The sequence below is a fragment of the Hyperolius riggenbachi genome, chromosome 2, assembly GCF_040937935.1.
Source record: "Hyperolius riggenbachi isolate aHypRig1 chromosome 2, aHypRig1.pri, whole genome shotgun sequence".
Classification (NCBI taxonomy): Eukaryota; Metazoa; Chordata; class Amphibia; order Anura; family Hyperoliidae; genus Hyperolius; species Hyperolius riggenbachi.
In genome coordinates, this window is record NC_090647.1 from 36,765,686 (window position 1) to 36,793,322 (window position 27,637).

Below are 27,637 nucleotides of genomic sequence, written 5' to 3' on the forward strand. Positions count from 1 at the left end.
TACCGGAGTATTGAGGCGCACCACGCCAGCAAAGAACACCTCCAATCTCCTATTTGTCCAAGCTGGATCAGGTGACTCGCATAGTCATCTACATCATCACGCACACGCTGCCATATTTCAAATACAGGGAGTCCCCGACTTACGAAAGCCCGCAGATATGAACCTGTGGAGATGTCGGGGGCTCCCTGTATTGTCCTAGTGTCTCCTTTGCTCGCCCGTGTGTCCTCCTTTGCTTCCACTGAGTAAGAAGTGACAGCACGGCTCACCTAATCCATCAGAGCCTGCAGCGATCAGAGACCTCTCCCTCACTGCTCCCCAGTGCCAGCTTCTGCTGATGACACGATCAGCAGAAGCCGGCACTAGGGGAACAGTGAGAGTTAGGAGTGGTCTCTGTCCGATGGAATAGTTTAGCCATGCTGCTGCTGCTTTCATTTATTCCTGGGGAGCTGAAGACACACAGGGGACAGAATGGGACACAGAAGGACAAAAGAAGCACAAGGGAGACACAATAATGGGAGGGGTGACATCTCCGAGACGCTTTTAGATCACGGACACACCAGGTTTAGTATATATTTTTTCCCTGGATTTTGTCCTCTAAACCTTGGTGCGTTTTATAGTCCTGGAGCGTCTTATATGCTGAAAAATACGGTTACTTCAGAAGACAAGCGGCTCTGTACTATGCACACACAGTATGGAGCCGTTCGTCTTTGCAAGCATTTGGAGACCCGAGTACTTTCAAACCTACCCAAGGAGGGCCAAAGATACAGGCGGGTGCAAATTCTGAACGGGAGACAGCAAAGGGAATACGAAGATGGAGAGAGAATCAGGAAGGCTCTATGGGATCCACAGCCTTCCTTCTCTACAGGCAAGTATCAAACCTGAAGCGGGTTTCCTCACATCAGGTTCAAATTAAAATGCAAATTTCACGCGTGGGAAAAATATACAGCATAATTTCGCACATCGTGTGTGTTCATCGTTGAAGTGGGGGGGGGGGGTGTTTGAAGGGGAGTGATGTAGTGATGGTGTAACCCTGATCCTCAGACCTGCAGAATATAATGTTGTAGAACTGGAAGCAGGTGGGGGATGACGGCGGGAGCTCATTGGTCAGAGTAATGGTCACCTTCACTTTCTCTCCATTCCGGGTTTGACTTAACACCTCTGTAACCTTCAAACAGAAGAAGGAGAAACAGATGAAAGATTCTGCTGAAGCCATTCTGTGCAGACGTAAATCTATGTTACAGAGGATCGTGTGTTACATACCTTACTGAGCTTTCTTGGTAGAAATAAGACGCCGCCGTCAAAGGCACGGGCTTTCCCAATGACCGCTTCATGCTGGTAGAGCAGCGCTGTTCTCAAACGCTTGGACTCCATGGGAGGATTGTAGTCAACGTGGTACTGATACAAGGACCACTGGGGCCGAGACACCAGTCTGATGTGGTTAGTGACCAACTGGATTATCTTGCCGGAAACACCTGCAGCCAAAACCATTTGACAGTAAACAGGAGAGTTATGAAGCGTTGACTCATGGGCATAACCTGAAGGCTGGGACAGGGAGAAACATCACAGACACACAACTACTGTGCTATAAGGTGAAGTGCATGATATGGTAGTCCCGGTTAAGGAATGAGATAGGGACTTTAGGTTCTTTCTTAACCTGAATCTGTGCCATCTCTGTCCCCTGTACCTCCTCTTTGCCCCCCTGCTCCTTACAGTGTCCCCCTCTGTGTCACCTCTGCACCTCCTCTGTGCTCCCCTGTGCCTCCAGTGTCCCCCTCTGCCCTCTGTACCTGCTTATACAAGTTTAAAAGCCATTTTTCTTTGATTTTTAAAATTGATTTTCTCAAAAGCTACAAGTCCAATTTGAAATTTTTTTGTTGACTTGTTCCATTGGAAACAGAGAATCCATGCCGTTCGTAAGTCGGGCGTTCGTAAGTCGGGGTCTACTTGCGCCACCTTGTGGTACATGTACATATCTGCAATAAACCTTCAAGCCAACCTATAAACCTGAAACCAAATAACTGCAGGAAAACTAAAATATAGAGATACGAATCTTCATTTGTAATTCCCATAAAGTATACACACATATGCAGTTTAGCATATATCAATATATTTACTGTATATACATTACACTAAAGTCCCCATTATGTGGAACTCAGGCAACTAAAAGTCTCAATTAACCAGCATGCCTGAGGGGATAATGGGGATTTTGTTCTGGGTTTTTTTGCAGGTAGTAAAATACTTACCGACGTCTTGCAGCCTTCCTGTTACTCCTAGTGTCTGTGCGCAGCTCCCAGCGTGTCACGTGACCTGACGCGGGTCAGGTGATACGCCCATTTCCGTGCATGCTGGAAAGCCACTAGGAAGGCTGCTAGATGTTTTTAGTGGAAGGGTTTGTGCTATTTAGGCTGTTTGCTCAAGCAACCGGCAAGCACATGTATCTGGCACACTGGTGCCGGATACTAGGGACTTTGGGGAACAGTAAAAATAGCCACCAGGCAATCCTGCGTTAAATTAAATGCATCACGGGCCGTGGCGCCAGAACATGGCGTGAGGACACATCTTAAAGGGAACCTAAACTGAGAAGGATATGGATTTTTCCTTTAAAAATAATACGAGTTGCTTGACTCTCCTGCTGATCCTGTGTCTCTAATACTTTTAGCCACAGCCCCTCAACAAGCATGCAGATCAGGTGCTCTGACTGAAGTCAGGGTTAGCTGCATGCTTGTTTCAGGTGTGTGAATTAGCCACTACTGCAGCCAAAGAGATAGCAGGATTGCCTAGCAACTGGTATTGTTCAAAAGGAAACATCCTTATCCCTCTCAGTTAAGGTTCCCTTTAATCTGATGACGCATTTTAGGAGAGTTCCCTGCTACTGTGATCCATTCAATTATCCTGCACAGCTAAACTTCACCAATCTGGCTCTGAACACTTCAGGGACTGTACCAGCATAGTGGCTGAATATGACTCGCCTCGCAACAGAATCTGCTTAAAGAGACACTGAAGCGAAAAAAATAATATGATATAGTGAATTGGTTGTGTACTATGAATAATTACTAGAAGATTAGCAGCAAAGAAAATATTCTCATATTTTTATTTTCAGGCATATAGTGTTTTTTCTAACATTGCATCATTCTATAATATGTGCAAATTACACAACACTCAGCATTCAAAATGATTCAGAGCAGTCTGTGAACTAATGACCTCTCCTCTAGCAGAGAAAAAGTAAACAGTTCAATTACAGTTGAGATAATAAAAGTCAGATAACAGCCCTCTCCATGACTAACTTAGTCGGAGAGCTTAATAGCTTTTTTGTATAGAGATAACAACTGGAGTTTCTCAACTCTTCCTGTACTGGAAACAATTAGACTGATGTATCTGATCTTAATGTTTTATTTCTTAGCTGTACTACACATACAAATCATAATATCATAATTTTTTTTTCGCTTCAGTGTCTCTTAAGGCTACATACACACTTGAGATAAAAGTCTTTGGAAAAGGCAAGATCACAGACCAATTTTACCCCATTCCATGTAGTATAAAGGACCATACACACGTCGGATTTTTGCGAACGACCCGTCGTTTGAATGTTCCGTCGTTCGCACATCAAATCCGGCGTGTGTACAGACTATCGTTCGGGTGATAAGACTGGTTTTCAGCGATCCGCCCGGCGGATAGCCATACTCTACACAGTCTATTCTATTAAGCTGAACTCCCCATCAGATAAAAACTCTTTGCAAGATGCTGCACACAAAGATGCTGCACACATTCAAAAGATCAGTATCTGCAAAAGATCTGTTCCTGCAAAATGCATTCATAGTCTATGATATCTGTAGATCTCATACACACTTTGTTTAACAGACATTCATCTGCAGATCAGATCCACCAGGATGGATCTTCAGATCTGCAGATGATTGTCAGATATGCAGATGAATGTCTGTCAAACAAGGTGTGTATGAGGATCTGCAGATCTCATAGACTATGAATGCAATTTGCAGGAACGGATCTTTTGCAGATACTAATCTGTTGCATGTGTACAGGCATCTGTGTGTGCAGCATCTTGCAAAGAGTTTTTATCTGATGAGGAGTTCAGCTCCATAGAATAGACTGTGTAGAGTATGGCTCTCATACTACATGGAATGGGGTAAAATTGGTCTGTGATCTTTCATTTTCCAAAGACTTTTATCTCAAGTGTGTATGTAGCCTAATGCTGGGCGTACACGGCACGTTTATGCGCCGGAATCGAGCCAGCGGCTCTATGACGGCGCGCCATCGCTTGTGCGCGCAGATCGATTCCCGCTCGTCCCCGCGGGCACTTCCTTCTCAGCGCCTATCAGCGCTTTGTTTTTGCCTATTGTCCGCCCGTGGGGATCGAGCCGGGAATCGATCCACGCGGTGATCGGACATGTCGGAAATTATCAATCGAGCCATCAGCGGCTCGATTGATAAGAAGAATCTGGGCCGTGTATGCCCAGCATAAGAGTGGTAGTCTTTAACCCCCTTAGCGGTATGGATGAGCTCAGCTCCTCCATTACTGCCGCGGTGGATATCTCAGCCCCTGGTGGGTCTTTTTTTACAATTTTTCTTTTAATTCGATTGCCGCCGATCCGACGCTATGCGCCGCAAAAGAGGGCACCCCAGACCCTCAGCGCAGCCTGGCCAATCACCGCCAGGCTGTGCTATGGGATGGATCGGGACTCCCCCTGATGTCATGGCGACAGGGGAAGCCCTAACAGGAAATCCCGTTCAGAGCGGGATTTCCTGTTGGGTATGATCGCCAGCGGCAATCGGAGGGGTGGGCGGGATGGCGCTGGGAGGGGGGAATCATGTAGCTAGCGCTAGGCTAGCTACATGGTACAAAAAAAAAATAGGTTAAAAAAACCCTCCCGCGGCCGAACGCCACAAAAAAATAGAATGCCAGGGTGGTTAAGGGGTTGAATAATTGTGTCAATGAAGAAATCACAAAAAAAAACATTTAATACCGTATTACAAAAACAATTGATGTCATTTTAGTTGCATTTGGTCCTTAAAAAGTCCTTGTAAGATTTCATTCTGAACACAATTACAAATGTACACTAAATTCCCTAAAAACCTTTAATTTTGAACACAACTGTATGCATTTGCCCAGCCTCCTGAGCTTTTCACAAGTTATCCAGGTCTGTGGAATCAAGAAGGTGGAGCAATTTTTGGGTACCTGGAGTCGGAGTCCTTGGTTTCATAAACTGAGGAGTCGGATGATTTTTGTACCCCTTGCGTAGCTCTGCAAGGGCTGTGGAGTAGGAGTCGGAGTTGGAGCAATTTTGGGTACCTGGAGTTGGAGTCGGAGTCGGTGGTTTCATAAACTTCGGAGTTGGAGTCGGTTAATTTCTGTAGCAAATCCACAGCCCTGCATTAGTTATTAGCCTGCATTTAGCAACTGCCACTTTTGTGCTGTGTTTGTATTGGTTTGATTGTTTCAGTTTCAGTGGAGTATTCTACTGGTGGTTCCCATCTGATGTCTAGTTGCACCAAAATGTCATCCCTGGCAGGCAGCTGCCCTGTGTGCTGCGTAACTGCCTGCACTCTATGGTCTGTCCCCATCAGGACTGAACGTTTAATATGAAGAAATTTCAGTGCCCTGATTATAAAACTATAATTTTGTTTCTGCTGTTTGTGTGAATTGTATCTCAGCAAGCTGCCTCCACATGTCTGCTAACCAGTTTTGTACATAACGCTCAGCTGTAGGGATCACAGCCGGAATGCAGCATCTGTCGCTCGCAGAACGTGGCGGTCGCAGGAGGGATTTCCATGACCTCGGAGTGAACACTCGCCAGGAAATGGAACACGTGAAAACATCCAAAACAGGTCAGTATACAGTAGCTATGGAATGATGTTGTAAGTAAAGATAAGCAGAAGATTAATACAATGTGACCATTTCTCCTCAACACAATAGAAATGGCCTAGCACAAAGCAACTGCGGATGAGTCAAACTCATTAGCTGCCTGCTAATTAATTCCAAACATAAATACTTAAAGGGAACCTGAGATGGTAGTATGAAGACAAACATACTGTACATACCTGGGGCTTCCTCTAACCCCCTCTGACCTGATCGCTCCCGCCCGTCCTTTTCCGACTCCCCGTTTGTCCACAATTAGCCCCGGAAAGTTATCCAGTCCGGGGGCCAACTGCATATGCGTGGCCTGGCTGTCCGTACGCTCCCGCCGCGTTCACATCGCTTGGAGCGTTCTGCGCCTACACAGTACTACCACTCACACGCAGAACGAGATGGGGGAGTGCGCCAACTGGAGGATTTTCTGGGGCCAGTTGCAGGCGATCAGGCCAGGGGGGGGGCTGGAGGAATTTCCAGGTATGTATACATGTTTAAAGGGGCTCCATCTCAGGTACACTTTAACATTTCAAACGTAAATACAGTATCTGGCACAGGTGGAGATTGCTAATGCAGAGCAGCAGCGTGCACAACGAGCGATTACTCGTGATTCAAATGAAGTGTAATTGTTGCAGGTGTGCGGCGGGGATACAAGGGGTTATTACCCCATAATTCCCCTGTCCGCCCTGCATTCCAAAGAGCTTGCATGTATCCTATTGGTCGTGTTGCAAGCTTCCTCCTTCAAGCCGGAAGGAGGAAGTGCTCTGGTGTGAGGCTTGCAACGCGACCAATAGGATACTTGCAAGCTCTTTGGAATGCAGGGCGGACAGGGGAATTATGGGATAATAACCCCTTGTTTCCCCGCTGCACACCTGCAACAATTACACTTCATTTGAATCACGAGTAATCACTCCTGATTACTCGTAACATCGTCCGCTGATCATCACAGAAGGTGACACATTGGCAGCGGATGCAGCAGGCAGCTGTAGAAGTGAAGAGAACCGGATGTTTTGTCGTTTCGGCTGCGCGCTTCTCTGAGAAAGGCACACCCCCATGAGCAGGGGGTCCAAGCTTTCCTTAGGGCACATTCACACCGTGAGCTGCAGTGAGTTTTGACGCACCGCACACCATAGTTCATAGACTTTCATTTTATCATTCACACTACAACAGTGAGTTGCTGTGCGGTGCATTCCAACCCTTCGGAAGTTAAAACTCATGGAAATACACAGCAACTCACAAACCCATTCACACCCATTCATGAGATTTTTTTTTATGCATTTTCATGCATTTTAACTCACTGACTGGTGTGAATGAGCCTCACTGAATAGGTGCTGGCTTACTGAACAGAAAGAGACGATATTCAATCCCTTGTTTTCTGTGTCAGAGGCGGAGCCCTTAAACAGTACACTAAGGGCCCTTTTGCTGTTTTTACATTGAAATCCTTTTCAGCAGTAATGCCAGAACTGAAACGCTGCATCCCCACGGCACAACAAGGTTTTAAACCCCCCCCCTAAAATCCCTGGGCAAAAATCCACGGCTTTCAAAGGAAAGTCATGCATTTTTCTGCCCGGGAAAGGCAGAGCTTTGGGCTGTAGCTCTGCCTCCAGTCCAGTCTATCTGCACTAATCGCCACCTCTCCCCGCCCCTCTCAGTGAAAGAAGACTGAGAGGGGGAGGAGGCGGAGATCCGCGCAGATTGACTCGAGTAGAGACAGAGCTACTGCCCAAAGCTCTGCCTCTACATGGAAGCAATCCCCAAATCTTCCTCCAGGGATTTCGGGGGATTAAGACCTCGTTGTGCCGCAGGAATGCGGCAGTTCAGCTATGACATTATTGCTGAAGATGACTCCAAGGTAAAAACAGCAAATGTTTTAGACTTCAGAGTTTCTTTAATGCTTTGGTATGCATTAGTACATGTTGTTATGAGTTTTTTCCATAGCAGTGCATTGTGAGAAAGCTTTCAGTTAAAACGCGGTAAGTGGGAACTGTGCCATAGGAAAACATGGGCATTGCTTTGTAAATCAGTTTTATTTCAGTTATAGCTGAGAGCAACTGATTCATTGTTAAAGGGTCCTAATGGTTGGTAGAGTCCCTTATGAAAGAAACAAATGTGGGTGCCTGTGGTAAATGGATAGTTTGGGTGCCGCCATTGGCACTAATGTTAATTAGCAGCTACCGGGTGCCCAAGCAGAAATTCGGGGGGGGGGGGGGGGGGGGATTAGGTTAGGCAACATGAAGGAGAGGTTTAGGGTTAGGCGTTGGAGGGGCAGGGCTGTGGAGCTGGAGAAATTTTGGTACCTGGACAGGGTCTTATGCATAGCACTGCACTCCCCCGCATGCCCTTTATTGTCCAGTGACGTACTCCCTGCTGGAAGGAAGTAAGTTAATGGGATTCCCGGGTTCCATGTCGTATTTGCGTCGTTCCGTGCATGTGCACTGCCGCTGCCAACAAATTTAGAATATCTAGACTACCACTGGCTTACATGCATTCAGTCACCGCGGACATCCAAAGATAATGCACTGTTAACTTTGCGCAACGCGACGGGGTAAGTCTGCTAGGCCCCATAGACTTTCATTTCTATTGGGTTTCCCTGCGTGCAGAAAGGCTAATGTAACACAATGAAACCAGCCTAGTGTAAAAGGGGCCTAACCCATTCAGCTTTAGAGGGAGGCTTTGGGCCAAGCCACTATCTCTTGCCTGGCAGCAGGGGGACAGAGGGCCATATTCTATTCACTTTTTCTCCTGCATTTTCTCCAAGGAGTTAATTTCTCACCTTCTCTAAAAAGTAATTTTTCAGCACTTAGCAATTGAAAAAGTATACTAAAAAATGGGTAAAAAGTGACATCAAACTCATCAAACTTATTCTGAGTATTTCTTGCATGCTGGGAAGTATTTTATTGGAAAGGTTTGAAAACTATTGCACCCCACAAGATACCCACAGAGTTGGAAAGACTCTATGGAAGTCGGGCCTCCAACCAGGCTATAAACTCTTCAGGATCTGTAAAGAAGCCATCTTCCACCACTCGGGTATGGCCATCTTCCACCACTCGGGTATGGCCATCTTCCACCACTCGGGTATGGCCATCTTCCACCACTCGGGTATGGCCATCTTCCACCACTCGGGTATGGCCATCTTCCACCACTCGGGTATGGCCATCTTCCACCACTCGGGTATGGCCATCTTCCACCGCTCGGGTATGGCCATCTTCCACCACTCGGGTATGGCCATCTTCCACCGCTCGGGTATGGCCATCTTCCACCGCTCGGGTATGGCCATCTTCCACCGCTCGGGTATGGCCATCTTCCACCGCTCGGGTATGGCCATCTTCCACCACTCGGGTATGGCCATCTTCCACCACTCGGGTATGGCCATCTTCCACCACTCGGGTATGGCCATCTTCCACCACTCGGAGTTTCGCTAGGTATAGCATCGCTTACTGAAGCCCGGTACCACAGAAACTAACTTGGCATGCAGCCTTTGTGGATGCAACGAGAAGCCTGGGTAGAACGATAATTGTGTGATTTCATACCGCATGGGTCCCTCCTCTCTGGCAGTAGTTTAGCATCTTGGAGGTGAAGGGTTGAGGTAGTGCACATGGGAGAGGCGGTTCTGACGATATTTGTGATGTGCTCTCTCTATGATGAACACTGTAGAAAATGTCTCTCGCCATATAGGTCATTTTGCTGCTTCTCCACAAATTCTTCAGGCCTCCCTCCTTCCGACGTCTCAAGTATGTCCATGATCCATATATTGGACCTATGGTTCCCATTTTCAAAGTTTTTTTTCAGTGAAGTTTAGCTGTGCAGGATAATTGAATGGATCACAGTAGCAGGGAACTCTCCTAAGATGCGTCATCAGATTAAAGGGAACCTTAACTGAGAGGGATAAGGATGTTTCCTTTTGAACAATACCAGTTTCTTGGCAATCCTGCTATCTCTTTGGCTGCAGTAGTGGCTACTTCACACACCTGAAACAAGCATGCAGCTAATCCAGTCTGACTTCAGTCAGAGCACCTGATCTGCATGCTTGTTGAGGGGTTGTGGCTAAAAGTATTAGAGTCACAGGATCAGCAGGAGAGTCAGGCAACTGGTATTATTTTTAAAGGAAAAATCCATATCCTTCTCAGTTTAGGTTCCCTTTAAGATGTGTCCTCACGCCATGTTCTGGCGCCACGGCCCGTGATGCATTTAATTTAACGCAGGATTGCCTGGTGGCTATTTTTACTGCTCCCCAAAGTCCCTAGTATCCGCCACCAGTGTGCCAGATACATGTGCTTGCCGGTTGCTTGAGCAAACAGCCTAAATAGCACAAACCCTTCCACTAAAAACATCTAGCAGCCTTCCTAGTGGCTTTCCAGCATGCACGGAAATGGGCGTATCACCTGACCCGCGTCAGGTCACGTGACACGCTGGGAGCTGCGCACAGACACTAGGAGTAACAGGAAGGCTGCAAGACGTCGGTAAGTATTTTACTACCTGCAAAAAAACCCAGAACAAAATCCCCATTATCCCCTCAGGCATGCTGGTTAATTGAGACTTTTAGTTGCCTGAGTTCCACATAATGGGGACTTTAGTGTAATGTATATACAGTAAATATATTGATATATGCTAAACTGCATATGTGTGTATACTTTATGGGAATTACAAATGAAGATTCGTATCTCTATATTTTAGTTTTCCTGCAGTTATTTGGTTTCAGGTTTATAGGTTGGCTTGAAGGTTTATTGCAGATATGTACATGTACCAGAAGGTGGCGCAAGTAGACCCCGACTTACGAACGCCCGACTTACGAACGGCATGGATTCTCTGTTTCCAATGGAACAAGTCAACAAAAAAATTTCAAATTGGACTTGTAGCTTTTGAGAAAATCAATTTTAAAAATCAAAGAAAAATGGCTTTTAAACTTGTATAAGCAGGTACAGAGGGCAGAGGGGGACACTGGAGGCACAGGGGAGCACAGAGGAGGTGCAGAGGTGACACAGAGGGGGACACTGTAAGGAGCAGGGGGGCAAAGAGGAGGTACAGGGGACAGAGATGGCACAGATTCAGGTTAAGAAAGAACTTAAAGTCCCTATCTCATTCCTTAACCGGGACTACCATATCATGCACTTCACCTTATAGCACAGTAGTTGTGTGTCTGTGATGTTTCTCCCTGTCCCAGCCTTCAGGTTATGCCCATGAGTCAACGCTTCATAACTCTCCTGTTTACTGTCAAATGGTTTTGGCTGCAGGTGTTTCCGGCAAGATAATCCAGTTGGTCACTAACCACATCAGACTGGTGTCTCGGCCCCAGTGGTCCTTGTATCAGTACCACGTTGACTACAATCCTCCCATGGAGTCCAAGCGTTTGAGAACAGCGCTGCTCTACCAGCATGAAGCGGTCATTGGGAAAGCCCGTGCCTTTGACGGCGGCGTCTTATTTCTACCAAGAAAGCTCAGTAAGGTATGTAACACACGATCCTCTGTAACATAGATTTACGTCTGCACAGAATGGCTTCAGCAGAATCTTTCATCTGTTTCTCCTTCTTCTGTTTGAAGGTTACAGAGGTGTTAAGTCAAACCCGGAATGGAGAGAAAGTGAAGGTGACCATTACTCTGACCAATGAGCTCCCGCCGTCATCCCCCACCTGCTTCCAGTTCTACAACATTATATTCCGCAGGTCTGAGGATCAGGGTTACACCATCACTACATCACTCCCCTTCAAACACCCCCCCCCCCCCCCCCCACTTCAACGATGAACACACACGATGTGCGAAATTATGCTGTATATTTTTCCCACGTGTGAAATTTGCATTTTAATTTGAACCTGATGTGAGGAAACCCGCTTCAGGTTTGATACTTGCCTGTAGAGAAGGAAGGCTGTGGATCCCATAGAGCCTTCCTGATTCTCTCTCCATCTTCGTATTCCCTTCGCTGTCTCCCATTCAGAATTTGCACCCGCCTGTATCTTTGGCCCTCCTTGGGTAGGTTTGAAAGTACTCGGGTCTCCAAATGCTTGCAAAGACGAACGGCTCCATACTGTGTGTGCGTAGTACAGAGCCGCTTGTCTTCTGAAGTAACCGTATTTTTCAGCATATAAGACGCTCCAGGACTATAAAACGCACCAAGGTTTAGAGGGCAAAATCCAGGGAAAAAATATATACTAAACCTGGTGTGTCCGTGATCTAAAAGCGTCTCAGAGATGTCACCCCTCCCATTATTGTGTCTCCCTTGTGCTTCTTTTGTCCTTCTGTGTCCCATTCTGTCCCCTGTGTGTCTTCAGCTCCCCAGGAATAAATGAAAGCAGCAGCAGCATGGCTAAACTATTCCATCAGACAGAGACCACTCCTAACTCTCACTGTTCCCCTAGTGCCGGCTTCTGCTGATCGTGTCATCAGCAGAAGCCGGCACTGGGGAGCAGTGAGGGAGAGGTCTCTGATCGCCGCAGGCTCTGATGGATTAGGTGAGCCGTGCTGTCGCTTCTTTCTTATACTCAGTGGAAGCAAAGGAGGACACACGGGCGAGCAAAGGAGACACTAGGTCAATACAGGGAGCCCCCGACATCTCCACAGGTTCATATCTGCGGGCTTTCGTAAGTCGGGGACTCCCTGTATTTGAAATATGGCAGCGTGTGCGTGATGACGTAGATGACTATCCGAGTCACCTGATCCAGCTTGGACAAATAGGAGATTGGAGGTGTTCTTTGCTGGCGTGGTGCGCCTCAATACTCCAGTATACTGCAGTGGAATTGTAATTTGCATGTTAAGGATGAAGTTTCCACTCAGGTCCACCGTGGAGCGCAGGTAATCTGATTGACTGTGATTAATTTGAACTGATTGGATGATTTGGTGGGTTGACACTATATATAGGGTATGTATGTGATATTTCACTTGTGGTTGCTTGTGGTTTAAACGGTTTTTATTATTCAATAAAGAGCTTTTTCTATTTTTGGAAGTGCCAGCCTCCAACGTTTTTTTGCTATATGGACAGGATCTGAAGGTGTGGGGATCCATTGAGGCTTGGGCACCCATACTCCCTGCTGCTTATGAGTGCTACTCTTTTTACCATTTTATGCTTTTTGAAATATAAGATGCAGAACATTATCTCCCCATTTTGGGGGGAGAAAAGGTGCATCCTATATTCTGAAAAAAATGGTACTCAGAGACCCGAGTACTTCCAAAGCCTTTTGAGGGGAACCGAAGGCTTCTTCAACATTAAAGATTTTCACAGACCGCTTAACTGCTCGTTTACCCTGCGGCGGAAAACATCTCTTATCGTGTCTGAGCATGGCAACCACCAGTACTCAGATGCAACTCCATGGGGTGGAAGGAAGCATTGTCCGCCACCCATGCCAAACCCTAGCAAGTACCCGACCGGTGGACGAGAGCCACTGACAGGCCCTGAATTCACCACCTGTCAGCAAAGTGGGAATATCTGAAGGCTGCGACTAAACAGAAGAGTGATGGTATTTGTGTGTTATCTCCCGAAACATGGTTAGCTGCATAACTTTTCCTTGTTGACTCATTCCCATAAATGTTCCCATTTCCTGCCTAGACCAGAAACTCTACAGATGGGAAGATGGGATATGTGAATAATGTGACATCAAAGTTATGTAGATAATCATTCGTCAGAGGAGAACATGCAAGATCTTTTTATTCAAAATTCAGACAATATATCCACTGTTCAGGTACACTAATGAGGGCATATGAGTTCACTCACTTAATCGCAGTAATACTGCCGTGCGCAGACAGCGCACAGCAATGTTCTTATTTCTTGCTGCAAGTTACGATATTAGCGCGACCCGTGCTACTCGCGTAGCGTGACTGTTGCTATAGTAATGCGCGTTGCTAACGACTGTTAGTAATTACCATTAGTAACACTTTTTACGAAAGCACCATTCAGGATACTCGAGTACCATGGGTGGCGCTAATAGCGTAACTCGCTGTACTTGCGACAGGAAATAAGGGTAATACTGACGTGTGCTGTCTGTGCACGGCAGTATTACCTCATAGTGTCTGAAGTTCCTCCTAAATGCTCTGCATTAGAGTGTTCTGTGACAATACACTGCTTCCTGAGTTCAGGAGTTTCTTTGCACTGCCCTATCAGTGTGATAATGAACAAGGTCAGCGTCGCGACCCCTCTGAGGAGAATATAGCATGTGTACAGCAGCCCTGGGCCAGCAATCAGTACAGCAGATCGATGTAGGCGAGCACTGCCTGAGACACTGCCTTCTGAGCTCACTCCACACACCGGGTAACACAGCTTGCCGCTACACCCCCCCCCCCCTTCTTCTGTGCATTGACATTTAGTGGTTGGTCCACTATAACAAATAGCGTGCCTAATCAGAGTTAACACACCTTATCAGAGTTAACATGCCTTATCAGAGGCTCAGAGCAGGACGAGTAGAGCTCTCGTCGTTGCCAATCAGCAGACATAAGTTTGTAGCGCTCGCTTTGCTACTGTGATAAGGCGTGTTAACTCCAATGAGGTATGTTAACTCTGATAAGGCATGCTATTTGTTTTAGTGAATCAACCCCTTATTGAGGTATATTCCAGACAAGTTAATATTTTACCTCACAGGCCTGTAATTTTAGTTTTTAACGTAGTAACAGCCCTCAGCAAAATCGGCTGTTTTCTGCCTTACCAAATGAGGTAATGCTTAGTGACTTGAAGCCAAAATGGTTTTAGCTCTGGATTTCCATAACTTCACTGTGTACCTTTGTGTGTGTGTGTGTAGGGTAAAGTGTGTGTGTGTAGTGTACGCATATGTGTAGTGCAGTGTGTATGCGTGTAGTGAAGTGTGTGTGTGTATTTGCGTGTGTAGTGTAGAGTGTGTGTGTAGTGTAGAATGTGTGTGAGTGTGTGTGTGTGTGTGTGTGGTGAGTGCTTGTGTGTAGTGTGCGTGTGTAGGGTAAAGTGTGTGTGTGCAGTGTGTGTGTGTGGTCAGTGCTTGTGTGTAGTGTGTGTGTGTGTGTGTGTAGGGTAAAGTGTGTGTGTGTAGTGTACGCATATGTGTAGTGCAGTGTGTATGCGTGTAGTGAAGTGTGTGTGTGTATTTGCGTGTGTAGTGTAGAGTGTGTGTGTAGTGTAGAATGTGTGTGAGTGTGTGTGTGTGTGGTGAGTGCTTGTGTGTAGTGTGTGTGTGTAGGGTAAAGTGTGTGTGTGTAGTGTACGCATATGTGTAGTGCAGTGTGTATGCGTGTAGTGAAGTGTGTGTGTATTTGCGTGTGTAGTGTAGAATGTGTGTGTAGTGTAGAATGTGTGTGAGTGTGTGTGTATATGTGGTGTGTGTGTGTGGTGAGTGCTTGTGTGTGGTGTGTGTGTGTATGGTGTGTGTATGTGTGTGTGTATGGTGTGCGTGTGTGTATGTGTGTGTGTATGGTGTGTGTGTGTGTGTATGTGGTGTGTGTGTGTGTGTGTGAGTGCTTGTGTGTAGTGTGTGTGTGTATGGTGTGTGTGTATATGTGGTGTGTGTGGTGAGTGCTTGTGTGTAGTGTGTGTGTGTATGGTGTGTGTGTGTGTGTGTATGGTGTGCGTGTGTGTGTGTATGGTGTGTGTGTGTATGGTGTGTGTGTGTGTGTGTATGTGTGTGTATGGTGTGTGTGTATATGTGGTGTGTGTGTGTGTGGTGAGTGCTTGTGTGTAGTGTGTGTGTGTATGGTGTGCGTGTGTATGGTGTGTGTGTGTGTATGGTGTGCGTGTGTGTATATGTGTGGTGTGTGTGTGTGTGGTGAGTGCTTGTGTGTAGTGTGTGTGTGTGTGTGTGTGTGTGTGTAGGGTAAAGTGTGTGTGTGTAGTGTACGCATATGTGTAGTGCAGTGTGTATGCGTGTAGTGAAGTGTGTGTATTTGCGTGTGTAGTGTAGAGTGTGTGTGTGTTGTGTAGAATGTGTGTGAGTGTGTAGTGTGGAACTCTTCCATGGAAACGACTGAGGTGAGGTTGCTCAGGGTTTTCAGTACATCCCCTGGGGTACGCTGGCACCATACATTCGAATATTAATAATACAGTGTTATATAGTTAAGATATTTCTCACCCATCATTGAACTCCAACTATCATTGTCTTGTGATTATGAAATGAAAGATGAATATTGTCTTCTTCACTCCTTCTTCCTATTGGCAGGATTCTCACGTTAATGAACATGCAGCAGATTGGACGCAACTACTACAACCCCAATGATGCAATAGAGGTCAAGGCTCACCGGTAATTTCTATATAAGTGTTCTGCTTACTTGCCTGAATATTCAAGAAACAATACTTCCATTCAATACCCGTAACAACTAAAGTGAACCCAAGACGCATGAAAAGAAAAGAAAATATTAACCTGTGAAGAGGGAAGCATCCACCATGGCTGCTGCCCGGGACCCTCTGTCAGCCCACAACCGCGCCCCCTTCAGCATGCCTATGAAACTGCCGCCCGGGAGATTTGGGCGCAGGGCTGTGGAGTCGAGGAGTCTTGAGTCGGAGCAATTTTGGGTACCTGGAGTCGGAGTCGGTGATTTCATAAACAGGAGTCAGAGTCGGATGATTTTTGTACAAAATCCACAGCCCTGGTAAGTATGAGACTAAGGAGTCGGAGTCGAGGAGTCGGAGCAATTTTGGGTACCCGGAGCCGGAGGTTTCATAAACTGAGGAGTTGAAGTCGGAAGATTTTTGTACCGACTCCACAGCCCTGGTTAAAAGGCTTACCGTGCTCCTGCACAAGTCCTGGTGGCGCTAATTACTGTTCCCCCTCCAGGCCGCCAAGGATGGCGGGGGAAAGACATAATTCAGCTCCCAGCTATTGCTGGCGGACTAATTACAGTGTTTTTAGAGTCATTTGTGCTCCATCTTTTCATGGTGCCCAAATCACTCACTGAGTGCCGCCATAGCTGTAATTCCTATTACGGCCTATGGTGGCGCCGGCTATGCCCAAATCTCGCCCCTTCATGCACAATTGTGCGAGTACGGCCGTGCCTGTTCAGAAACAGAGCCTCTCGTGGGCGGCGGGAAGCGTATCCACAAGAACATATATCTGACAAGCTCTTGTTGGATATGTTCAGAGAGTCGGTGCTCAGCAACACTGGGGTCGAGAAGAAGCTCAGCCTGAGTGATAAACATGTGGAACCTGTATTTATATATTAAAATCAATCTAGTGATCACTTCTCAGCTTTTTCTGCTTCTCAGCTCAGTACACCTCCGGTTTGGCAGTTTTGCTAATGTTTACTAAATGTATCTGACAAAGGAATGTAAACAAAATATAATGTTATCACCTCTTCCGATGCGGCCAGAAGCTGCCCACTGAAGCAAGGAGCTTTCCACTCAGTGCTGTTCTGCTACATTTTATTTTGTGGTAGTAGATTTTATGCTGTAATTAGTATATGCATACCACTTTAAAGCACACCTGAAGTGAGTACGTTATGTGGGCTGACATATTTATTTATTTATTTCCACCTTCGCACCATCTCCAAAATCTGCCCTTCTCAGACTCAGCCCCTCAACAAGCATACAGATCTGGTGCTCTGACTGAAGTCAGACTGGATTAGCTGAATGCTTGTTTCAGGTGTGTGATTCAGCCACTACTGCAGTCAGAGGGATCAGCAGGACTGCCAGGCAACTGGTATTGTTTAAAAGGAAACATCCATATCCCTCTCAGTTTAGGTTCCCTTTAAAGAGACACTGAAGCGAAAAAAAAATATGATATAGAATTGGTTGTGTACTATGAATAATTACTAGAAGATTAGCAGCAAAGAAAATATTCTCATACTTTTATTTTCAGGTATATAGTGTTTTTTCTAACATTGCATCATTTTCTAATATGTGCACATTACACAACACTCAGCATTCAAAATGATTCTTTCAGAGCAGTCTGTGAAGTAATGACCTCTCCTCTAGCAGAGGAAAAGTAAATAGTCCAGGAACAGTTGAGATAATAAAAGTCAGATAACAGCCCTCTCCACTTAGTGGGAGAGCTTAATGGCTTGTTTGCATAGAGATAACAACTGGAGTTTCTCAACTCTTCCTGTACTGGAAACAATTACACTGATGTATCTGATCTTAATGTTTTATTTCTTAGCTGTACTACACATACAAATCCTAATATCATCGTTTTTTTTTTTCGCTTCAGTGTCTCTTTAAGCCCTAGCTTATATTTCAAGCAGGCTTGAAATGTAAGACCTCCGCTGAAACTAAGACTTAGCTAAAGAGGGGCTTGTGGAGGGGTGGACGCTATGTGTTTGGGGAGGTGTACAGTCTCTCACCGCACCTCCCATGTGGCTGCGTCCCCCTTTGTTCACGTATACAATAATTGCTCCAGTATTTTGCATGTATAAGTATTATACCTGTTGTTAGTCTTGATTCCGCCGAGACCCGGGCGGAATCCGTCACTTCCGGGTCTCGGCGCTTGTTCCCCGCTGATGACGCTGCCGGTGGTTCACAGGCCACACATTCTGATAGGCGGAGGGCGCGTTCTCAGTACGCCCTCCGCAAAGGTAAATAATAGTCAGCGGACTCCGGTCAGCTGACAGATCGGTGTCAGCTGACTTTACAGGGCTTTGCTGTGTGATTGGATGTGCGGATTGTGGCTGGCCACTGATTGGGTGATGTATTGTATTTAAGCCTGCAGAGTGCTCCCAGTCATCGCCCGTGATAAGCACAGCTTTGGCTAGTTGCTGGGTGCGCACTCAATTATCCGACCTCTGCTAGTTACTGGACACCCCTTGCTTGCCGCCTGGACCGACCTCTGCTAGTTACTGGATACCCCTTGCTTGCCGCCTGGACCAACCTTGGACTGTTACTGGATATCCCTTGAATGCACTTGATAGGCTCTAACAGGTCATCCCTCTTTATATCAGTTTGTATGCCTTGCACGTTAAGACCTGGGGGTAACTGTAGTCAAGAGACAAATAACGTGTCCTGTTCACGCGGGGGCTTGTCTATAGGTGAAGACGTGGGCCAGGCTCAGAGCTGCGGTAATAGATTGGGGCATAGAGACTGAGTGAGGACATAACCTGTCAAGCCTTACAGCACGCAAGTGCAGAGACCTCCGCAAAGGGACGTGACCGCGCTCCCCTGTGATAATCAATGTGCGCGCTGATGCGTTCCCGGGGAGCATGGTCACGTCCCTTTGCGGAGGTCTCTGCTCTTACATGCTAAATACCGGAGCAATAATACGCAAATGGAGGGGGATGCAGCCACATGGGAGGTGTGGTAAGAGATTGTACACTTCCCCATACACATAGCGTCCACCCCTCCAAAAGCCCCTCCCCCAAAAATAAGCCCTAGTACTTAAAGGGACTCCGAGCAGTGCAGAAACTATGGAAAGATGCATATCATTTTAAAGCTCTCTTTCTCCTCTTTCCAATGATATATAAACCGCCGCCCTACGCCTTTTAGTTTTCGCTTTTTTCGCGATTGAAATTGCCGCGGCCGCGATTTCAATCGCGAAAATAAAGAAAACTAAAAGGCGTAGAGCGACCATTTAGGTGTCGCCAGAAAGAGGAGAAAGAGAGCTTTAAAATGATATCCATCTTTCCATAGTTACTTGTATTACACAGGACGACACTTTCCCCAGTGTCAGCAGCTCCATTCAGCAGAAAAAGTCGCCCTGTGTAATACAATGTAACTATGGAAAGATGGATATCATTTTAAAGCTCTCTTTCTCCTCTTTCTGGCGACACCTAAATCGTTGCCCTACGCCTTTTAGTTTTCTTTATTTTCGCGATTGAAATCGCGGCCACGGCAATTTCAATCGCGAAAATAGCGAAAGCTAAAAGGCGTAGGGCGGCGGTTTATATATCATTGGAAAGAGGAGAAAGAGAGCTTTCAAATGATATGCATCTTTCCATAGTTTCTGCACTGCTCGGAGTCCCTTTAATTTTATCCCCAAAAGAATATAAGACACTGTCTTATATTCGGGGAAACGAAACACGGTATTACACGTTGCTGATTATGAACTTGTATACACAGGTCTGGCTGAAGGGAGCACCTCTGTGTCGTGCCTAAATACATGTCTGCCTTTTGTTTTGCTAGTTTAACCTTGTGGCCTGGCTTTGCGACCTCCATCCTGCAGTATGAGAGCAGCATCCTCCTCAACGTTGACATCAGCCATAAGGTCATGAGGAACGAGACCGTCCTTGATCTAATGCAGAATATCTATTCCTCATCGGATAAACGCTTCTTCCATGATATTTGTTACAAGGAGCTGGTGGGACAGATTATTCTAACCGGGTAATAGACAAGGCTTTGTGATTTATAAGTGGAAAATAATATAAGCCTTTGCAAATGAAGTAAAGTCATTATTTCTTAAAGTGTACCTGAGATGGTGCCCCGCCATAAAATATACATACCTGGGGCTTACTCCAGCCCCCTCTGGCATGCTCGCTCCCATGGCGTCCTCTTCTCTCAGTTTACCCACAACTGGCCCTGAAAAAACCCTACAGTCGGAACCATTGGCGCAGGCACAGTCCCGCCAGACGCGTTCCCATGTCTCGCTCCCATTGCTGGGAGTGTTCTGTGCATGCGCTGGACTACTGTACAGAACCCTCTACGGGAGCGTGCGCAGAGCCAGGCCACGCATGCACAGTTGGCCCCGGACCGGAGGACTTCTGCGGAGAGTGAGAAGGGAACGGCATGGGAGTGATCAGGTTGGAAGAAGCCCCAGGTATATACAGTGGCTTGCAAAAGTATTCGGCCCCCTTGAAGTCTTCCACATTTTGTCACATTACTGCCAAAAACATGAATCAATTTTATTGGAATGCCACATGAAAGACCAATACAAAGTGGTGTACACGAGAGAAGTGGAACACAAATCATACATGATTCCAACATTTTTTTTAGAAATAAATAACTGCAAAGTGGGGTGTGCATAATTATTCAGCCCACTGAGTCAATACTTTGTAGAACCACCTTTTTCTGCAATTACAGCTGCCAGTCTTTTAGGGTATGTCTCTACCAGCTTTGCACATCTAGAGACTAAAATCCTTGCCCATTTTTCTTTGCAAAACAGCTCCAACTCAGTCAGATTAGATGGACTGCGTTTGTGAACAGCAATTTTCAGATCTTGCCACACATTCTCGATTGGATTTAGATCTGGACTTTGACTGGGCCATTCTAACACATAGATATGTTTTGTTTTAAACCATTCCATTGTTGCCCTGGATTTATGTTTAGGGTCGTTGTCCTGCTGGAAGGTGAACCTCCACCCCAGTCTCAAGTCTTCTGCAGACTCCAACAGGTTTTCTTCCAAGATTGCCCTGTATTTGGCTCTGTCCATCTTCCCATCAACTCTGACCAGCTTCCCTGTCCCTGCTGAAGAGATGCACCCCCCCTCCCCCGAGCATGATGCTGCCACCACCATATTTGACAGTGGGGATGGTGCGTTCAGAGTGATGTGCAGTGTTAGTTTTCCGCCATACATAGCGTTTTACATTTTGGCCAAAACGTTCTATTTTGGTCTCATCTGACCAGAGCGCCTTCTTCCACATGTTTGCTGTGCCCCCCACATGGCTTGTGGCAAACTGCAAACGGGACTTCTTATGCTGTTCTGTTAACAATGGATTTCTTCTTGCCACTCTTCCATAAAGGCCAACTTTGTGCAGTGCACGACTAATAGTTGTCCTATGGACAGATTCTCCCACCTGAGCTGTAGATCTCTGCAGCTCGTCCAGAGTCACCATGGGCCTCTTAGCTGCATTTCTGATCAGCGCTCTCCTTGTTCGGCCTGTGAGTTTAGGTGGATGGCCTTGTCTCGGTAGGTTTACAGTTGTGCCATACTCCTTCTATTTCTGAATGATCGCTTGAACAGTGCTCCGTGGGTTGTTCAAGGCTTTGGAAATCTTTTTGTAGCCTAAGCCTGCTTTAAATTTCTCAATAACGTTGTACCTGACCTGTCTGGTGTGTTCTTTGGACTTCATGGTGTTGTTGCTCCCAATATTCTCTTAGACAACCTCTGAGGCCGTCACAGAGCAGCTGTATTTGTACTGACATTACAGGGAGTGCAGAATTATTAGGCAAGTTGTATTTTTGAGGAATAATTTTATTATTGAACAACAACCATGTTCTCAATGAACTCAAAAAACTCATTAATATCAAAGCTGAATATTTTTGAAAGTAGTTTTTAGTTTGTTTTTAGTTTTAGCTATTTTAGGGGGATATCTGTGTGTGCAGGTGACTATTACTGTGCATAGTTATTAAGCAACTTAACAAAAAACAAATATATACCCATTTCAATTATTTATTTTTACCAGTGAAACCAATATAACATCTCAGCATTCACAAATATACATTTCTGACATTAAAAAACAAAACAAAAACAAATCAGTGACCAATATAGCCACCTTTCTTTGCAAGGACACTCAAAAGCCTGCCATCCATGGATTCTGTCAGTGTTTTTATCTGTTCACCATCAACATTGCGTTCAGCAGCAACCACAGCCTCCCAGACACTGTTCAGAGAGGTGTACTGTTTTCCCTACTTGTAAATATCACATTTTATGATGGACCACAGGTTCTCAATGGGGTTCAGATCAGGTGAACAAGGAGGTCATGTCATTAGTTTTTTCTTTTTTTTATACCCTTTCTTGCCAGCCACGCTGTGGAGTACTTGGACGCGTGTGATGGAGAATTGTCCTGCATGAAAATCATGTTTTTCTTGAAGGATGCAGACTTCTTCCTGTACCACTGCTTGAAGAAGGTGTCTTCCAGAACCTGGCAGTAGGACTGGGAGTTGAGCTTGACTCCATCCTCAACCCAAAAAGGCCCCACAAGCTCATCTTTGATGATACCAGCCCAAACCAGTACTCCACCTCCACCTTGCTGGCGTCTGAGTCGGACTGGAGCTCTCTGCCCTTTACCAATCCAGCCACGGGCCCATCCATCTGGCCCATCAAGACTCACTCTCATTTCATCAGTCCATAAAACCTTAGAAAAATCAGTCTTGAGATATTTCTTGGCCCAGTCTTGACGTTTCAGCTTGTGTGTCTTGTTCAGTGTTGGTCGTCTTTCAGCCTCTCTTACCTTGGCCATGTCTCTGAGTATTGCACACCTTGTGCTTTTGGGCACTCCAGTGATGTTGCAGCTCTGAAATATGGCCAAACTGGTGGCAAGTGGCATCTTGGCAGCTGCACGCTTGACTTTTCTCAGTTCATGGGCAGTTATTTTGCGCCTTGGTTTTTCCACATGCTTCTTGCGACCCTGTTGACTATTTTGAATGAAACGCTTGATTGTTCGATGATCACGCTTCAGAAGCTTTGCAATTTTAAGAGTGCTGCATCCCTTTGCAAGATATCTCACTATTTTTGACTTTTCTGAGCCTGTCAAGTCCTTCTTTTGACCCATTTTGCCAAAGGAAAGGAAGTTGCCTAATAATTATGCACACCTGATATAGGGTGTTGATGTCATTAGACCACACCCCTTCTCATTACAGAGATGCACATCACCTAATATGCTTAATTGGTAGTAGGCTTTCGAGCCTATACAGCTTGGAGTAAGACAACATGCATAAAGAGGATGATGTGGTCAAAATACTCATGTGCCTAATAATTCTGCACTCCCTGTAGATTACACACAGGTGCACTCTATTTAGTCATTAGCACTCATCAGGCAATGTCTATGGGCAACTGACTGCACTCAGACCAAAGGGGGCTGAATAATTACGCACACCCCACTTTGCGGTTATTTATTTCTAAAAAATGTTTGGAATCCTGTATGATTTTCATTCCACTTCTCACATGTACACCACTTTGTATTGGTCTTTCATGTGAAATTCCAATAAAATTGATGCATGTTTGTGGCAGTAATGTGACAGAATGTGGATAACTTCAAGGGGGCCGAATACTTTTGCAACCCACTGTATATGGCGGCGGCTCAATCTCAGGTACACTTTAACCACTTCAGCCTACAGTGTTGTTAACCTTATGCATCCGAGCAACTTTCACCTCCCATTCATTCACCAATAACTTTCTCACTAATTATCACAATTAATTGATCTATATCTTTTTTTTACCGCCACTAATTCGGCTTTCTTTGGTACATTTTGCTAACAATTATTTTTTCAAAATCCGTTTTAACAGGAAGATTAAGAAAGAAAGGAAAAAAAATCATTTCTCAGTTTTTGGCCAATATAGTTTGAAATTAAAGTGGATCCGAGATGAACTTTTACTCATTGCATAATTGTGTTCCTTTCCTATTCTTTATAGGGCATTCCTCAAGCCAAATACTTTTTTGTTTTTGTTTTAATGCTCTAATTCCCTATAAACTGAACAAGCCACGCCCACAGGTTTTCAGAGAGCCAAGGCACTTTCAGACAGTAGCAAGGGCTCATGGGAGCTCAGTCTGAGCAGGAGGAGGGGGAGGTATTACTAGCCAGAGATTTCAGAGGCTGAGGGGAGGAGGAGGGGGGATTAGTTTTCTTTGCTCAAGATGCAGATAAGCCTGCCTCTGTGTAATGTTTACAAACAACATGGCTGCTGTCATTGTATCACAGGAATAATCAATCATATTCTATTAAAGCTGTTTGCAGCTAGATTTGCTGTATAAACTATCTAAACTTTAGATAAGATATATAGACAAGTTACTTGTTATAGGTAGTTTTTCATCTCGGATCCGCTTTAATACATGCTACCATAATTATTTAAAACTCGTTTATTTTATTTGCCCATTTGTCCCGGTTAATACACTGTTTAAATGATGTCCCTATCACAATTTATGGCGCCGATATTTTATTTTGAAATATAGGTGCATTTTTTCCATTTGCATCCATCACTATTTACAAGCTTATAATTTAAAAAAATATCATAATATACTCTCTTGACATGCATATTAAAAAAGTTCAGATCCTTAGGTAACTATTTGTTTTGTTTTTTTATTGTAATTTTGTTTTGTTTTTTTATTAAAACATGTATTTAGGTAATTTTTGGTGTGGGAAGTAAACAGCTAATTTTAAATGTAATATAATGTAATTATTTAATAAAAAATGTATCTGGGTGCTGTTTAGTCTATTTGGCCACAAGATGGCCACAGTCAAAAAAGTCCTGGAAGAGAACGATCACACTTCCAGGAACTAGAAAGAGGACAGGAAACATTTTTTTTTTTTGCAGAAAGACTGCGGTCTCTGATAAGAGACCATCGGTTCTTCTGCGGGGGACTTAGATCGGTGAATGGGAACTATATTCCCATTCACTGATCGGGGGGATAACTGCAGGCGGCGGGAGCGTGCGCGATCGCGCCTAAGACAGTAGGAGCTGCACAGTCTATCTGGATGGCTATATCCGTCCAGATAGACTTAAGTGGTTAAGAAATAATTACTTTAGTCCATATTTTATGGTGGGGGGCCCATCTCAGGTTCCCTTTCAATTCTGAAAAGTTTGTACGGTCCTGTTCCTCTACCAGCTTATGTCACTGCGCTGATTTACTGGTTGCCTCGCGCTGAGCAGAAATCACAGCCCGCCTGCACTCTGCATAGAAAGAGTGCTCCGTATGGTTGTACTTCCTTTACAGTGGATGTGAGATAAAATGTGGCCTCCTTACATAAATAATATAGTGCGCAGTGATGCTCGGATACCCCCAATCACGAATTCCAGTAAATCCGGTCATGACAGAATCGAAATCCGGATTGGAATCAGAGCTCTGAATTCGACTCAGACTTTAGCCATGATTACATGTAGAATGCGTGATCACGGCCGTGATTTCAAATTTGACATTAACGTTAACAGCAAAGCCCCCATACATCATGCTACAATCACCAAAATTGCATGGATAATAAAGGTAAACAGTGGCTACAACTTAAAACATTGTTTTTCCAAAAAGACCTTATCGTTTTTAAGAAAATCGATTTTAAAGTTTCAAATGAAAAAAGTATTTGTGAATAAAAACCACCAAAACCCGCCGATTTTAGCGGTTAATAGCAAAGCCCCCTTACATGCTAGAAACACCACATTTGCAGGATATGTTAAGTAATTTTCTCAAAAACTATAAGGTCTTTTTGAAAAAAAAAAATTCCCCTTGTTCCCACTGTTCAACTTAACATGGTTGTTTGGTGTTTATCTCCTGTAAGGGGGCTTTGCTATTAACCGCTAAAGTCGGCGGGTTTTCACGGTATAATAACGGCCGTGATCACGAGCCGGATTTGGACCACGATCACCAGTGCATACAGAACTGAATCTGTGATCAAGAGGCGATCACGAATTCTGAATCCGACCTCATGAACAGGAAAAAAAGCTTGTGATCATGGGTTACCCGTGATCACGAGGCCATGGAGAGCAACACTGCACGGTTCTCTCCCCTAAAAAATGTTTTGATTTTTCTTAATCTCTCCAATTACTTTAGTAGGTAATATAGTTTCTCCCCATGTCTCCAACCGCTACGGCGTTGTGAGGTCCAATACCACAAGATGCTTATGGGAGCTCCACTTCAGGGGGGGATCCCAAAATCATAAATGTAGATAAATCAAGCACGCTTTGTGTTTTGCTGTTGCGTTTGCTTTTTTTAAAGAGAACCTAAAGAATAATAAAGAAAACTAGATGGTGTTGTTTCTGAAGAAACCACATGATGTTGGTTATGTGTCTGATTGGCTGTATGTGGCTCCGCCCACCTTGCTAAATTTTAACCCCAGTCACCCAGTGACCCACTGTGCCAAGTTTGGGGTCTCTAGCTTTCATACTATGAGAATAAGAGTGTTTTGCATTTTCTCATTGAAGTCAATAGGGAAAATCTGATTGGTTGTTTGTGGCTCCACCCGCTTTTTGGGGTCGTCAAAATGTGACAGAATGTATCAGCTTCACCCCATGACTAAGTGACCCAAGTTTGGTGAGTTTAACTTCAAAGCTGTACGAGTAAATTTCACATTTTCCAATGAAAGTCTAAGGGGAAAATGGGGTCTTCTGGGGGGGGCCGCCACAGGAGCACGGAGGGTGGGATTGCTTAAAGGGAACCTTAACTAAGAGTGATATGGATGGTTCCTGTTATACAATACCAGTTGCCTGGCAGTCCAGCTGATCTCTGTGACTGCAATAGTGGCTGAATCACACCCGGAAACAAGCATGCAGCTAATCCAGTCTGACTTCAGTCAGAGCACCTGATCTGCATGCTTGTTCAGGGGCTGTGGCTAAAACTATTAGAGACACAGGGTCAGCAGGCGATTCAGGCAACTGGTATTATTTTAAAAGGAAAAATCCATATCCTTCTCAGTTTAGGTTCCCTTTAACAAAGCACAAGCAACCTATTTGGGTATGAGCTGAACAAGTGGGCAAAGTTTCAGAATTGTACTACCAAAACTCTGGGAGAAGTAGCGTATAGGAAATTGCTACATTTTCATTGGCCGTTGGTAGCTCCGCCCACTTTGGGGTCCCCCCCCAATACATATTTTTATTCCAGGTGACACTAACAATATGTGGTCTGAGTTTCGGGAGTGTAGCTTCAAAATTGTACGAGTGGCAGTGAAAATTTTCCCTGTCAAAGTCAATACGAAAAAATGGGTCTGCCGCAGGGACTCGGAGGGCGAGATCGCTTATTAAAGCACAAGCAACGTTGTTTGCTATAAGACGAATACGTGTGGAAAGTTTGGCGCTTGTACCTCTGAAACTGTAGGAGGAGGAGTGTATAGAAAATGGGGGGGCGCTAATAATAAGAAGAAGAAGAAGGAGCTGAACTCGCAGAACAGTATGTTGGCTATTTCATAGCCAACATAATTACCTCAGGAGGGGGAATCCACTGGATCCTAATGAAGCTTCCCCCTTCCTCCTGTGCAGCACCAATCCAGCTCTGGCTCCCTCGATCGAGCAGCAGATGGCAATATTTAGAGATCCAGCTTCCCCGTCGGGC

The 27,637-nt window shown here is 45.2% G+C and overlaps 1 protein-coding gene across 9 annotated transcripts in view; it reads left to right on the forward strand.

The window, feature by feature from the left end:
• The window catches only part of UVRAG (UV radiation resistance associated), a 300,947-nt gene that overhangs the window by 67,838 nt on the left and 205,472 nt on the right, over positions 1-27,637 (forward strand). For 6 of the 9 annotated variants that reach the window (XM_068266636.1, XM_068266635.1, XM_068266638.1 and 3 more), the window contains 5 exons: positions 5,716-5,841; positions 11,095-11,306; positions 11,402-11,523; positions 15,964-16,044; positions 19,851-20,048. In XM_068266636.1, coding sequence (XP_068122737.1) covers positions 5,716-5,841; positions 11,095-11,306; positions 11,402-11,523; positions 15,964-16,044; positions 19,851-20,048 — 739 coding nt within the window. The remainder of the gene's footprint in view (positions 1-5,715; positions 5,842-11,094; positions 11,307-11,401; positions 11,524-15,963; positions 16,045-19,850; positions 20,049-27,637) is intronic. The other 3 variants (XM_068266640.1, XM_068266642.1, XM_068266641.1) reach the window with 1 other exon arrangement.